This window comes from Perca flavescens, chromosome 2, assembly GCF_004354835.1.
Source record: "Perca flavescens isolate YP-PL-M2 chromosome 2, PFLA_1.0, whole genome shotgun sequence".
Taxonomy (NCBI): Eukaryota; Metazoa; Chordata; class Actinopteri; order Perciformes; family Percidae; genus Perca; species Perca flavescens.
Window position 1 is genome coordinate 11,746,206 of NC_041332.1, and position 14,329 is coordinate 11,760,534.

General features: G+C 39.6%; 2 protein-coding genes across 5 annotated transcripts; both read right to left on the reverse strand.

The window, feature by feature from the left end:
* Positions 1–650: 650 nt before the first annotated feature.
* cdc37 (cell division cycle 37 homolog (S. cerevisiae)) lies at positions 651–8,682 on the reverse strand. Of its 4 annotated transcripts, none has more exons than XM_028598785.1 (9): positions 8,293–8,682; positions 5,921–6,217; positions 5,070–5,175; positions 4,544–4,659; positions 4,321–4,443; positions 4,010–4,192; positions 2,264–2,328; positions 1,890–1,961; positions 651–1,730 (listed from the first exon to the last, which is right to left on the reverse strand). In XM_028598785.1, exons 2-9 carry the CDS (start codon positions 6,200–6,202, stop codon positions 1,415–1,417), a joined length of 1,263 nt encoding a protein of 420 aa, XP_028454586.1. In that variant the 5' UTR covers positions 6,203–6,217; positions 8,293–8,682; the 3' UTR covers positions 651–1,414. The 4 variants fall into 4 exon arrangements, with proteins under 4 accessions (XP_028454586.1, XP_028454595.1, XP_028454614.1 ...); XM_028598794.1 differs by lacking the exon at positions 8,293–8,682 and adding an exon at positions 5,289–5,367 and having other exon boundaries at positions 5,921–6,003; XM_028598813.1 differs by lacking the exon at positions 2,264–2,328 and having other exon boundaries at positions 1,536–1,730; positions 8,342–8,682.
* Positions 8,683–9,899: 1,217 nt separating this feature from the next.
* Positions 9,900–13,555, reverse strand: LOC114566533 (vascular cell adhesion protein 1). Its single transcript, XM_028595065.1, has 4 exons — positions 13,323–13,555; positions 12,236–12,508; positions 11,774–12,106; positions 9,900–11,492 (listed from the first exon to the last, which is right to left on the reverse strand). The coding sequence occupies exons 1-4, from the start codon at positions 13,393–13,395 to the stop codon at positions 11,044–11,046; spliced, it is 1,128 nt and encodes a 375-aa protein (XP_028450866.1). The 5' UTR covers positions 13,396–13,555; the 3' UTR covers positions 9,900–11,043.
* Positions 13,556–14,329: the final 774 nt, after the last annotated feature.

Sequence of the window (14,329 nt, forward strand, 5' to 3'; positions counted from 1 at the left end):
CTGCACAAAGAAGCTTTGCTTCAAAAAAATCCTGTACAGACCACTAAATCAAATCTACCAATTAATTATGAAGGAAAGATGGGGGGAGAGAAAGAGAGAGGGAGAGAGAGAGAGAGAGAACGACACAGCAATTAATTATGCAAATGAGAGAGATGGAGAGAGAAGTATGGCAAAAAATTAGTCAGGATTCATTTAGGGCGTTTTCACACATGAAAGTCCGAACCAAGGTCCGGAACAAGGTTCATGTTTTTGTTACATTGTATACATTTATCCGGTAAGTTGTGGTTTCACACTGCAGTTTTGCAAGCGCACTAAAGATCTATACGTGACAAACCTACGTCCTGCAGTCATCACATACGTGAGCTACGTCTCCAGATACTTCTGATTGGTTTGTTGAAGGGATTCCTCGTCCTCTCATATCCTCTCTCTGTGTCGGAGTTTTTTCCAACCGACTGCTGCTCTCCCCCTACTGACTGCTGCTCTCCCCCCTACTGACTGCTGCTCTCCCCCCTACTGACTGCTGCTCTCCCCCTACTGCCGTGGCCCTTTTTGTTTTGTTGTGATGTTGAGAAGCAAGACACGGGAACTTTCTTTCAGGAGCATTTATTCAGAGACAAACTGAAACCTATGCTGTACATTTACTACTTAAATAAACTGCTGATGTATTCTCTGCTTCAAACATAAATACTAAATAAAACATATTGCTTGTAAAAAACCTTGACAAGTACACACTAAAACTACGACATATTTTAACAACTCTTACATTACAAAGCAGCAACGATAACATAGATACAAACTAAACTACTTGGACTTGCACTCAGTTGGACGGACTCATCAATTTCAGAGTTGAGATGATTCCTCCACTAACTGATTAGTCGGACCGACAGAAGATTTATCTGCAACAATTGTACTATAATATTCGATTAAATTGTCATTTTTCATGCAGAAATGTCAAATATTCTCTATTTCAAACAATTTGCTGTTTTTCTCTGTTTTATTTATTTTAACATTTGCAAGACTAGTTTCCTAATCAATCAAGAAAATAAGTGGCAGATTAATCAATGATGAAAATTATTATTAGTTGCAAGTTAATATGCTACTTTGCAAAGCTAGGTTGGGCTCTGTAATTCTAATTAAATCCCAGTCACTGAGCAGATTGTGAAATACTGAAATACCCAACTACCAGGCCACACTCAAAGTTGCTTAGATCACCTTTCGTTCCAATTCTGACATTCAGTTCGGAGATCAGGAGATTGCCTAGACCTGGACGACACCCCTAAATGCATTAAAGCAGCTGCCATGTGATTGGTTGATTAGATAATTGCATTAACGAGAAATCTTACAGGTGTCCCTAATAATCCTTTAGATACAGGCTTCTAGATGTAGTTTATGGGCTGTATGTCCCCAAACAGACTTAAGATGGCGCTGTTGACCGGGCAACAGATGCAGGCAGATTGTTTAGTCTGTAAATGGCAGGTACCTGTAATGGCATGCTAAAAAAGAAAATTCCAAGAAGAATGTACTTGTACATCATGTTTGATATGTACAGTATAACATTACTTGCACACTGTTGCACAAACTTCATTGTTAAACATCGGAATGTTCTCCGTTCTCTTATTCTAATCTTCTTCCTCATCTTCTTCATAGTCCTCCTTTTCATCGTCACTCTCTCCTGATTCAGGGACCCACAGTCCAGAGGCAATACATCTCCTGAGGTGGTATTTTCCTTCCTGTAGAGAGAAACAAAGTGACACCAGTTCAAGACACAGAATGAATAATATAAACAAACTTATGTTGTGCCGATCAAAGACACCCTCTGGCCTTCTTTAAGTTTTTTATTGACTGGAAGTTAGCATTTTAGGCCGAGGCTCAGTTACAAACGCACTCACCTCCAGGTCCAGTTTGCGGATAGCTTCCTGCAGCATCTGAATGTTCTTCTCATCAAAGCTCTTCTGCATGTTCTATAATACAAAAGAAAAAATGTCTAGCATGGCCCAATAAACATACTGTACTGAACTGACCACTGCCAATTGATGTCTCAGCACTAAAATTGAGTGAGTTTAGTAGAGAAAATACTTTCATAGTCAAGTTTAAAAATGATTACTCTTGCATACACCCTGCATTCATAACTTTTCGTCAATTTTTTTCTACAATTGTATTGACTTTGGAACTAATTTAACTTTATTAAAATCCTAATGTCACAAAGAAGCAGCTGAAAATGACATTATGTTTAATCTCAAGGAAAGTAGATAATGCTATTTACCTTGCACACAGAGAGCTCATGCCTGACTGCTGGAGTCCATTCTGCTCAGCTGTGTATTGACTTCTCTGATTATCCAAATGGCAACATGGTTCATATCAATAGAGTGCGCAAACACTACAAACCGGTTTTAAAATCTGTGGAAAAAATGCAGTCTCTCGCACCGACTACACTGCTGTCAAAGTAAAAAGATCTTTATAAATAGCTCATGTCAGAAGCCATTAACAGGATGTGAACTCTATGTGGAGGGAAAGCACATTTTTTCAAAACAGAATATAAAACAAAAATTAAAACAATGTCAATATCTTCTACTTTTGTAAAAATCAAAATAACTATAGAGATCTTCATTGTAAAGGGTTTAAACAATGTTTTCCATGTCAAAAAGACAATCACAGCTTACAGGCGGTAGGCAATTAAGGTCACAGTTATAGGAAAATTAGGAAAGTAAAAGACACCTTTCTACGGACTCTGAAAAACACCAAAAGAAAGACGGCCAGGGTCTCTGCTAATCTGCGTGAGTGTGCCTTAGGCATGGTGCAAGGAGGCATGAGGACAGCAGATGTGTCCAGGGCAATGTCCCTACTGTGAGACGCCTAAGACAGCGCTACAGGGAGACAGGAAGCCCAGCTGATCGTTCCTCGCAGTGGCAGACCACGTTTAAAAACACCTGCATAGGATCGGTACATCCGAATATCACACCTGCGGGACAGGTACAGGACGGCAAAAACAACCGCAAGAACTGGCCAGTCTGGTGCAGTACGTGAGGAGGAGATGTACTGCAGTACTTAAAGCACTACTTTTGATTTTGACCCCTCCTTTGTTCAGGGACACATTATTCAATTTCTGATAGTCACACGTCTGTGAAAATTGTTCAGTTTATGTCTTAGTTGTTAAATCTGTTCATACAAATATTTGCATGTTAAGTTTGCTTAAAATATAAAAGCAGTTGAAAGTGACAGGACGTTTCTTTTTTTTCTGAGTATATGTTTCTCCCTTATACTCAAGAATTTAAAAAACGAACAATGCAATAACTTGTAGCCATGTGGCTAATGCCTGTAGGATTGACTTTTCTGGCTTGTAGCCTCACCTGCTACAGAAGGTGGAAATTGATGTGGTGTGTAAACTGGATGAAATGGGAGACACTCTAACAGGCCTGATATTTTCCAATGTAGCCCCAGGAGATGTAGAGCAGGCCAAACAACCACTTTTTAGTTGAAGTGTAAGGTTATATCAAATATCGCTGATGTATATTTATAGTGAACATGAGTATGGAAACATCCTATTTTCTAAACAGACTTATTTGGAACTTACCAACCAGGATTTCTTGTTTGTCCCACCATGTTACCTACTTTTTCAATTATTTATTTTACTTTATAATTCCACATGTAAACAGTGCTGACCACTGTGGCTAACTTCTCAGCACTTCCTGTATGAATGTGTGTGTGAAGCATTATTATGGAACCCACGCAATTTATAAGCAAGACCCGCCCTTCAATAGCATTCACACGCTACTATTGGCCAGGCGTCCATGCTTACGCAAGGTAACGGAACCCGATTTGTTCAGGTCCTATCCCCTGACTAGTCGGCTATCCTAACCTTAACTACTCGAGGTTAATGACTAACCCCAACCAACCAGGCTGCTTTGTAGGGCGGGACTTGCCTAGAAGTTGCGTGGGATCCATAATAACGCATTTGTGAATGGTTATTGTAATTTCCCCTTGCGGGATTAACAAAGTATACATTATTTACCTTTGGCAGTGATTCATAGACCTCTACAGGGTCTAAACCACCTGGGCCCAGTCTCTTCTGCCTCTCTTCTTCCTCTAGCTCCTCCACAGCGCTCGCCATACGCATCTGCGCACAGCTGCGGATCCGCTCCTTCAGCCGCTCCAGCTCACGGTCAAACTCGTCTAGGTACGGCTTGTCTGCAGTCTGACACGGACACAAACACACTTAAATGGCCAAATTCCCACAAATACTACAACAAAAAATAACTTTCCCCAGTGAAAAGTGACCACACAGACAAAGATGCAGGTGAGCACGTTTTGGTAACTACAGACCTGGATCTTTGAAAAGAATTGTCTGAAGCATCCTCTTGCGTCGACCTTAAGAGTCCGAGCCAAATCCAGGATGAACTGCAGGACGATGGCCTGGTGGGCCACCTGCTCCATTAGTGCATGTTTCTACAAGTACATGGAGAATTAACAAGGCTCTACCTGGCTGATTTAGGTGTTGCTTTTTTTAACCCAGAACATGCACACATACTTTTCTCACAGCACTCACCTCATCTATCTCAAAGTCAATACAGATGACAACAAGGCAATTCGCCGTCTCTTCACAGACCAGATGTGGGTTGTCTGACAGATACTTCTGACTGTCATCCCAGCGCCGCAACATACCTGGTGCAAACACAAACACGTCCATCATAATTCAAATCGAGCTCCAGAGGTTGTGTTTTCGACACAGGAAGTCAAATGTGTTCTGCGTTGTTTGGTGACTAACCGTGAAATGGACATGCCGTGTACCCTGCTCAACAATTTTTTGGTGATAATTGACGATCCATGCCCATACTAGGAACTAAAAGTCAGGATATGTGTTCTGCTGCTTTGATTTTGACCTTTTCTAATCTCTTTTGAGCCCCCAACATTATGAAAATGTGAATTAGTGAAATATTTTGCAAACAGCCCATGAGCAGTTTGGTGTCTTTGAAAATCTTGTGACTAGAGATCAAAATAGAGAGATTTATACAACATCAAGGATACAATTTAAAGAAAGACAGAGATGCTGTGAAAAATACAAAAACGCATACCAAAGTGTCTGATTTCTTTTTTATACTTCTCAGCAAAGGTCTTGTGCTTCTCCACCTTTTCCTCCTCTGTTTCCTCCTTAGTTACAGGCTTGATGTTGAGTATACTCTGGAAAACAAGAGAAAGAAAACCGATGAACCCCAAGGGGATGATAGACCCTTATAAGAGGAGAGGAGTATCTTTGTTTTACAGTCTGATACAGAACATTAAAAAAAGATTACCTGGACCAGAATAGAAGCTGTATGGGAAAGGGATTTAGGTGTGGAACTTTCTGAGGATAAGTGGCAGGACGCCTCCTCACTGTGTATGAGACACGGTTTTGACGACAAATATTTGATGTCTTAGTTTTCTTATTTGTCATAGTTCCTTGTGTACTTGCATACATACAGAACATGAAGACTGTTCTCCATCAGCCACTTGCAGTGGAACAGGAAAAAACACCAAACATACAGACGTACGTAAGAATTCATACATAGACTTATAAAGGAGGTTTTATCATTCCTGCTCCTTGAAAAACATTTTCATTTCAATGATAGCACTGTATTGATATTATTTATTTGCCTTCTGTTATTATAGTCAAGATTATCTGCTACGATACTGAAGTGTTGTCCCTGTCCAATTCTGTTTTTATTTTCATATTCTGTGCTTATGCGTTGTTGTTTCTTAGGGCCTCATGGGAGGAGGGAGCATATGTACACTTTTTTCCTCTTATATAGCCATCTTTGTATTGTTATTTTTTCATCACCTACAAAATGCAAAATAAAAAGTTTGAAATAAATAAAATAGAGGAACCCCTAAAAAGACAAGTCACACTAAATCTCACAAATCTTGTGCTCTTGCTGCCATGCCCTACCTTGCTGAAACCTTCTTTGCTGATAGTGTCAACATCCCAGGGCAGCTTCTTTTCCTCTCGCCGGTATTCTTCGATCCTTTTCTCAAAAGACTTTTCATCCTTCTTCAGTTTTCTGACCTCGCCCTGGACTTTCTTGATCTCAGCCTCTCTCTCCTCATCCTCCTCTCCTTCGTTCCTTCCTTCTTCCAGTTCTTTAAGTCGTCCCTGGGCTTCCTCCAAAAGCTTCTTGCATTCTAATAAGTTATTCTCCAGATCTTCCCCTCTCTGCTGAAACTCAGCCATTCTCTCCAGCCGGTTCTGTGTGGCAGGCCACAGTGGATGAGAGTAAAGAGATAAGTGGAGAAAAAAAAAAAAATCATAAGACACAGATGGTGGGAGATGAGGAGAGGGTGAAGAAGATTGGTTAGGGAGAAGATGCTAAAAAGTCAAATTAGAAGAAAACTAGAAGACACATATTCAAAACAAACGTGTGCACGACCGAAAGAAAGAAGTCTGCACATGACAGAGAACTAATTACCTAGAGAAGCCATCTTTTATTTAAAACAAATGAATCAGTGCTTGATGTGGGAAAAATATCACAAATATCTTGGGAAATATTAGTTGGAACTATTGTTGCTGGGCAATGGAATATGTTAAGGCGCATGAATCACAATGCCTTGTTCTGACTCATTTCGTTATCTCTAACCAATAACATGGCCAGATTTGAGGTTCAGTATCATTGATAATGAACCTTATGTGCCAGTGTACCAGCCCATAACATTTCAAACATATCAGCCAGCGGATTTTTGTAATTTTCCCAAATCTCAGCGAGCTCTGATTCTCTGGTATCAGATAAGAAGGAATGTCCCAGAAGAAATCCTGGAAAAGAAAACAGACAAGGGAAACCAGAGAGGGTGCTGGAAACTACAAGCCGCTCTAGACCTTTCACTTAACTAGTCATGTGACAGCTTGGCACCAGCTAAGCCTATTATCAACACAGAACCAGAGCCATACAAACTGAGCTTGACCAATGCAGTTAGCAACCATACTACGGTAGTTCCATAACTCATTTTTTTTAATTTCGAGTATCTTTTTAACGGATTTTACACCTCACAATTTGATGACAGTTAGGTTGGGACCACCTAAGGGATCGCAAGATTAATCTGTGGGGCTTTGGGACAACTAACAGAGTAGGACAAAAGAAAGAAAATGTATATGTAGGCAACGGTTGACAATAGTTCAGGTAGACATTCAAAGGGGTCACACACCAAGAGGGTTGGAAATGAGGATCCAGGGTAATGTAAATGCAGTTGGTTAAAGCTATTTCTAGAGCCTGAACTGATACTTGATTTTTGACACAGATATATCAAATTTCAGACTTTAAATAAAATCTTATATAGGCCTATTTCAGCGAATTTAAATTTTTTAAATAAAATATAGCTAGGCCTACAACATAAACATTTTTATAAGAATCCTTTAAGTTGTGCCGATTTGGTTGTTGAACCTATGTACTTTACTGACAGAAAGATTTTACAGTTGCAAAATAAACTTGTCAGTGCTGTCTGATTGAAATTGTAGTTAAACTCAGCGACACCGTATCTAAATTACCTCAAACTATTTGACAAAGTAATCTTAACTAAAGGTCTACTTATTAGCTTTTGACAGCATCTCATGGCATTCATCAGTGAATGGAGACAGATGCAGTCTGTGAGATGCAGTGGAAAGCTCCGGAAAATGCTTCACTTATTTCATGAAATTATTATTTCCAAGATATTTGCTTTACACTATACCTCAAAACATAACTTTGGCCTTTCTGCATTGCATTTTTTATTACTGATCAGCAGACATAAATGCCTTAACAAAATAGCAAGAGGGGGTAGACTGTAAAAATAATGTCACCCATCACTGCTACCAATGAGGATTTTGAGCAGTTTACATTACACATACATTTGTCATGGTCACATACTATTTTGTTAGCTGCTGCCAAAAAGGGAGCTTACATAATATTTAGATTGGGTCACAAATGTTAATAGCTATTACCACAAACATTGTAATGATAATTACATATGGTAAAAAAAAATAGCTGTGGCAGTAAATTGAGAGCACTAAACTGTCAATACTGTCATCTTTTAAATTGTGGGTGGAACATTTAATTCTACCTATTTTCAGATTATGTTTTCTTTGCCTCTTCCTTCTCCTTCTTTTTCCATTTCTTTTCCTGTAAAGTTCTTTGCAAATGTGTTTGCTTGCCAATTATTTAGCTGGCAGATCCTTTAGAGTCAGAGAATCTGACGGGTCACAGATTTTTGTGTAACACCTGTTGGTCATTCTCTGTGTATAGACTCTTCTGGTTGTCGGTTACTAGTTAAATCACTTCTACTGGTAAAACTAACCAGGTATACGAATCCAAACGTCACAGCTACTACAAGTTTCACTGCTGACCCGGTGTCTCATTCTGAACAAGCTCGGCGTGTCGACATACGGATTGGTCACATCTTCATCGTCGGACACGTAGACGTGATCCCAGACGCTGTAGTCGATGCCCGCTCCGGTGCTCATCTTTATGGCTCTTTCTGCCCTCTCCTCTGCGGGTTTTCAGTGTCAGTTACAGAAGAGGGAGGCTGCAGCGATGTAGGCCTACAGCTGGGACAAAACACCGATAAGGCGGCAGCAAACACGACAGAAATTGATAGTTTCCCAATCCTCTTAGCGAGGCAGGCAGCCACCACGGCAACCACACAAGCCGTTGCCGATATCTAAACTGCAGCTCAGCGCAAGCCTGTAATCCAATCAATACACGTCATCAAGAGGCGCGGTTCGGGTCGATAATTTATCATGGGCGTAGCTACACCCATGATAAATTAATAAATAATAAAAAAGTAATTTTGTTTGCTTGTTTGTTTATGTTTTTAACATTAATCATATGATTTTGCTGACTTATTACAATAAAATGTAGCTTATCATTTTGTTAAAATGCCTTTATGATTTAATGTAGCAGTAGCCTATCTTAGTAAAAGAAATGAGATAGCTTGAGAACCTGAACGGATACTGGATAGGATGTGGACGGATTTTCAATTTTTAATGGCCCACTGTTTCACTTTCTACTTGCTCCCAGGAGATTTTTTATTATTATTGCGATACACAAAGCAACAAGGAACAATCAAATGTTTCCAGACTTCTGCAATTTTCAAGCATGGACTTTTGCCACCATAAACATGGAGGCACGTACTGGGCAAAGGTTCCAGGCCAGGATGCAAAGGTGTTTCCTTAGGAAGTGTTTATTTTTTGGCAAGTGATCACACTGTAAATGTAGTGAAAGCTTGCAGAAATGCCATTCCTTTTCAGTTGTAGAGTTGTTAAACACATGTCTGTCAGGGACTAGGACATGAAGGATTGACCAGCCATAATTCCACTCTCAAATTAATGAATGCCTAGCAGGTTTAGATAGAGATGTAGCCTAGATCAACACTGGTTGGATAACCATGTTGACGGAGGGGTTTCATCAGTTATGACAGAGCTACTTTATCTGTACTTTTTTCATGTATGTTTTTTCATTTCCTTCTCATTCCTCTCCTGATCTCCCCACAAGTTTCGTAGGAAAGGAGAGGTGGGAGGGGAAGAAAAGAGTAGGAGTGAAACATATCTGGGATGCTTTTACTCACTCCATCCTGAAAAGAATCTCTGCAGTGGAGTTTCCTGGAAAAGCCTCAGACATCCATAAATCCTTAAGAGTTTGGAGTCAAGCTAGTTTAGTGATAAAGAATCTCATAAACAGGAAATCTATAATTCCATCAGTACTTTGGGGGTTTACTGTACCATCTTTCACACATTATGAGGCAAGTGCTGATTCTTACATAACTGTAAATAAACTAAGGCCAGTCTGTGACTTAAATGCTTTAATTTAACACAATTATGAAATAAAAAGCCAATAATGTCGTTTTTTTTAACATGCATTGATATTGTGGTGTTTAGACACCGTCTCCATTAAATTACTGTTTATTGACAGTACCTTGTTCCATGTATTTGCAAGTACTTTAAATGCCATAAAATATTAATGAAAAGTGTGCATCTCATTGAACATGAACAAAGTGTCATTTATTTAAAAAACAAAATAATAAACGTGATAAAACCTTACATTTCCTTATTAAAGTTCCAGTGAGCAGTTCATTATTATACAGTTGCTTGTATACATTCTTCTTTTTCAGTGTCACTAACATCAATGCAGCGTACATACACATACATACACACAATGTACAAAACAAATTCATGCACATTCACACGGAAACAGGAAACTGTTGCTCTGTCTATGGGTTGAAATGAAGTCAGGCACACATTTTCAGTGGGTTAACACACAACTGTGAAGGTCAATGTGAGCAATTTCACATACTACTCTTAAGCTTTATATATACAACACATCTGAAGTTCTTTGCAGTAACACAACTGAAATACAACAGAGACAAACAATAAAACAGCCACACTGGATGTTTCAGCCAAAATTGGCCGAATTGGCACCACATAATATTGACTTGAATCTAGTTTCCCATTTCCCTTAGCAAACTGTTTATTGTTTTGTTTTTACATCTTCTGCCTCATTATGACCCACCCAGACATTTTCAGTCATTGGGTCATGTTTTCTGTCCCCAGAGTGAGAAATAAACATGGAGAAGCAGCGTTCAGTTTTTACATAGTTTTACAAGTGCAGTGTGCTGCACTCCTCAGTTCTTTTAAATCTAGGCTGAAGACTTTTCTCTTTGATGCTGCCTTTTATTAAATTAAGTAATAGTTAATTTCTTAAACTGCACTGTATCTTTTATATTATATTATATTTTGTATACCCGTCATGCTCTATTTTAACTTTTTTATTTTCTATTCTCTTTAATACCTGTTTTAACTGTCCTGAGCTGTATACATTCTCCTTAATAAGTGTAACACTGTGCTTTACAGTAAATTAAGCTACTGTAAAGACAGAGAGCTAGTGACTTGTTCCATTCAGTTTAGGTTACACAAGTTGAAACTTGACTTAAACTCCTTTTTTATGATTAGTGGCATTTTATGTCATTAGATAGCTTCAGTAGAGACATGACAGGAAATGAGGGAGAGCTAGATGCAACCAGCCCATACACATTTCATGCCGTACCGCAGGCTTACTCCACAGAGGGCACGGCAGAGTGTTTTGTGTGCAAACAGAAAACCTCCTTCAGGTTGTATTGTCCCATCCGATTGGGTTTGTAGAAAAATGAGTATCCAATTATTACAGAGATGACAACCAGAACACCAACTGCTGCAATCACACCTATAATGAGTCCAATGTAGCTTACTGCAGACAACTGCAACACTTCAAACTCACCTTCGACATCAACATTAAACGTCACAGTGACAGTCCCCACATGGTTGCTGACAGAACAGGTGTACAGCCCTTTATCCTCAGACGTTACAGAGTCGATAGTGAGAACGCTGCCACTGGAGTAGGAACGGATATCTGATGTCCACGTGTACATGGGGCTGGGGTTTCCCACAGCCGAGCAGTTCAGTTGTAGAGAGTTTCCTTCTGCGACGGTGATATTTGAATGTGATGACTTTAGTTGAGGCTTATCTGTGTGTGGATTAAATGATAAAGAGACACAACATGTCATTATAGTAACATGGGCACAATTTTGAAATTTAAACAGAGTTTTCATTGATGTAGATATACAATACATTGTACAAGCTAACCCTTTCACATACCAGCAGTCATGCTCATTGCTAATATAGTCTAAAAATATTGATTAGAGCGGCTTTACATAGCAGCTCAAAATGCTTCTTCCATCACTGTAAATGTGGCCAACATGACAATGAAGGGTGTCAAAGTGTGTTCATTTTTCTTGTCAGACTCACAGTACACAGTGGCTGTGATGTTTTCTGACGTCACCACTGGAGGGAGCTGTGGTCCATCAGGTCCCAGTTCTAGCTTTGCTTCACACCAGAACTGGACTCCATCATCTTCTTTACTGGGTGTGATGTTTAAAGAGAAGATCGCAGTCACTGGATTCTTCTCTATGTTGTTGTTGGACTGAGGTTGACCCAGCGCTGTCTGTCCTCTGTAGAACTTGACAACGAGGTTTTCAACAGGAGCAACGTGCTGTACTGTACACTGCAGAGTGTACTGATGACCCTCAAACATCGGCCCAGTGTGATTAACAAAGCTGATGGACACTCTGTGTGGAGGCTCTGTGGAGACAAACAGAGAGACATGCAGGCACACATTAAACAGGAAAGAATATAAACTACATACATGTAACCATTTGCTTTATTACTCATTAAATCATCACTAACAAAAGTTCTTTTCTGTTTACTTACGGTACACAGTTACATGCAGGGTGCTACAACACTGGTAATCAGCATTGCTATAATAGCACACTGGAGATATGTGCCATTCAGTCAGTCTGTCAACCGTCCATAAAATTGTGGTTCCGTTTTTTGCTGAGTCTCCAACAGGGCTCTCCACATTAGAAATGGTTTTGTTGCCGAGGCAAGCATGCTGACATAGAGAGCAGCTGGCAGAGGTTGGGTCACCATACTTCACTACCAGTCTGGTTGGAGTGAACTCAGGTTTATCTGTACAGCTGGGATCTGTAACACAGAAACGGTTGTGATTTTAAACAGCTCATTGTAAAACTAGCAATCGGATACATACATTATTTATTTAATGTATTTATATTTTTCTTTAATAGAATGCCTATCTCTACTTTATTAATGGTATGGTACGTTGCCAGGCAACCTAAAATGGTCTGAAAACATAACATCAGCCATTGTCCAGCTTTAATGTTATTTGGCATATACTCACAATTTTGTAAGTAGCCTAGTTATGCTTTTTTAATCATTAGATTTGCATTTCTACATTTCTAGTGAATTACAGAATATATCTAGTAGCCTGGTCCGTGGTCTGCTGGTTATTCTGATTACAACAGTCCAAACCGTTTTTTAAGATACTGTCCCAGTTTAACTTTGAGAACTGACTGTAGTCTAGCAGTGGGTGGATAAATTTTGCCTAATACTGTGAATGCTTTGTTAATGAAAGCTAGGCTAATCCAAGTTTAATTTGGCATGGCCATACAGTAATTATGACAGTACTGCCACAGCATATTGTACAACATTTGTTAGTATAATATTCAGAATGTGAGAAACGAGAGATAAATGGTTTGTACATTTCTAGCTACATGAATTAACACCATACGACATACTGCCTAAACAATAGGGAAAGAAAACAAACAAGTTATTGAAAAAAAGAATAACGGCTATCAGCCTATATGTAGTCCTATATGATAAAGATGATTTATTAATTGAAGCAATAACACTAAGCTGTATTTGATGGCACGTCTATGTTTAATCGCCCCATAATGATAAAACGTAGGGACGCAGACCTTAACGGATACGGAGAGCTTACCACAGCTGGACACATGGAAGTCCCGCAGAAAGGTCATCAAAGAAACAACCAAAAATATGTCGGAGAAAAACATTATTTTCAGTAGCCTGGGTCTTGTAAGCCGACAAGATGTGATATAGCCTATGGCTGAGCCCAAAGTCAAATGATATTGAAAGTAAAAGTCCACTCCCTTGTTATTTTCACCCAAATCATTTTGGGGGAAATTCCGGTAGACCTTCTGTCAGTGGAGGATGACCCTGATAAACTCAAACTGATTCAGCCTGAAAGCCAGCCCCCTGACCAATTGAACCAAAGACACCAATGTATAGGCTAGCCTACACATAAACACACATATCTATAGTATAGGTATATAGGCCCTCTTTTTTTTGGTTAAGGAATGTTAGTGGTCCAGAAGCAGACTTGTCTTATCTCCTTCCTGAAAGCCCTCTCCCTTAAAAGTCATGCTGGGAAATCTGCTTTCAAACCCACAGATTGCAAAACTATTGGGAACCTTTACCCTCTCCTCCACATACACATCTCCGCTTCATACTCCAGATTTTTCCTAATTTTTACACACACACATGGTTATTTCTAGTCTATTTATATGCTACCTGTTTTCTGCCCCCCTCCCCCACTACTTGTAACCAGAGGAAGGCAGGACTCCATATCAGAGAGGCACTTGGTGTTAGAATAAAAACAGAGCCACACAACTTGAACAGAAGGCAATCATGGAACTGGGGGTATACAGCATGTGTCACGCCCAATGGCAGTGGCTTTATTTCTTCAGTTTGTATGCTTGCAGTGTGGTTGGTGTGTTTTGTTTCCTGTTTGTCACCCTGACTCTCCACAGTATGTGGACACGCCCTTCCTGCTGTTTTCTCCCCGCACCTGACACTAGTTACTCATCAGTGCACCTGGAATTGATCAGCTCATCAACCACCTATAAAAACCAAGGCCAGATTATTTTTGTCTAACCAACTACACATTGGGCATAATGAAAAGCACTCTCATCTTTAGTATGCTTTGCC

Coding starts and splice junctions, on each gene's coding strand:
- cdc37 (XM_028598785.1), bottom strand. CDS start 6,202: ATGGCTGAGTTTCAGCAGAGAGGGGAAGATCTGGAGAATAACTTATTA. Junction 4,193..4,320: donor AATTCTTTTCAAAGATCCAG/GTCTGTAGTTAC, acceptor TGTCCGTGTCAG/ACTGCAGACAAGCCGTACCT. Junction 2,329..4,009: donor TCTATGAATCACTGCCAAAG/GTAAATAATGTA, acceptor TTGGATAATCAG/AGAAGTCAATACACAGCTGA.
- LOC114566533 (XM_028595065.1), bottom strand. CDS start 13,395: ATGTTTTTCTCCGACATATTTTTGGTTGTTTCTTTGATGACCTTTCTG. Junction 12,107..12,235: donor CCTGCATGTAACTGTGTACC/GTAAGTAAACAG, acceptor TTGTCTCCACAG/AGCCTCCACACAGAGTGTCC. Junction 11,493..11,773: donor CATCACAGCCACTGTGTACT/GTGAGTCTGACA, acceptor ATCCACACACAG/ATAAGCCTCAACTAAAGTCA.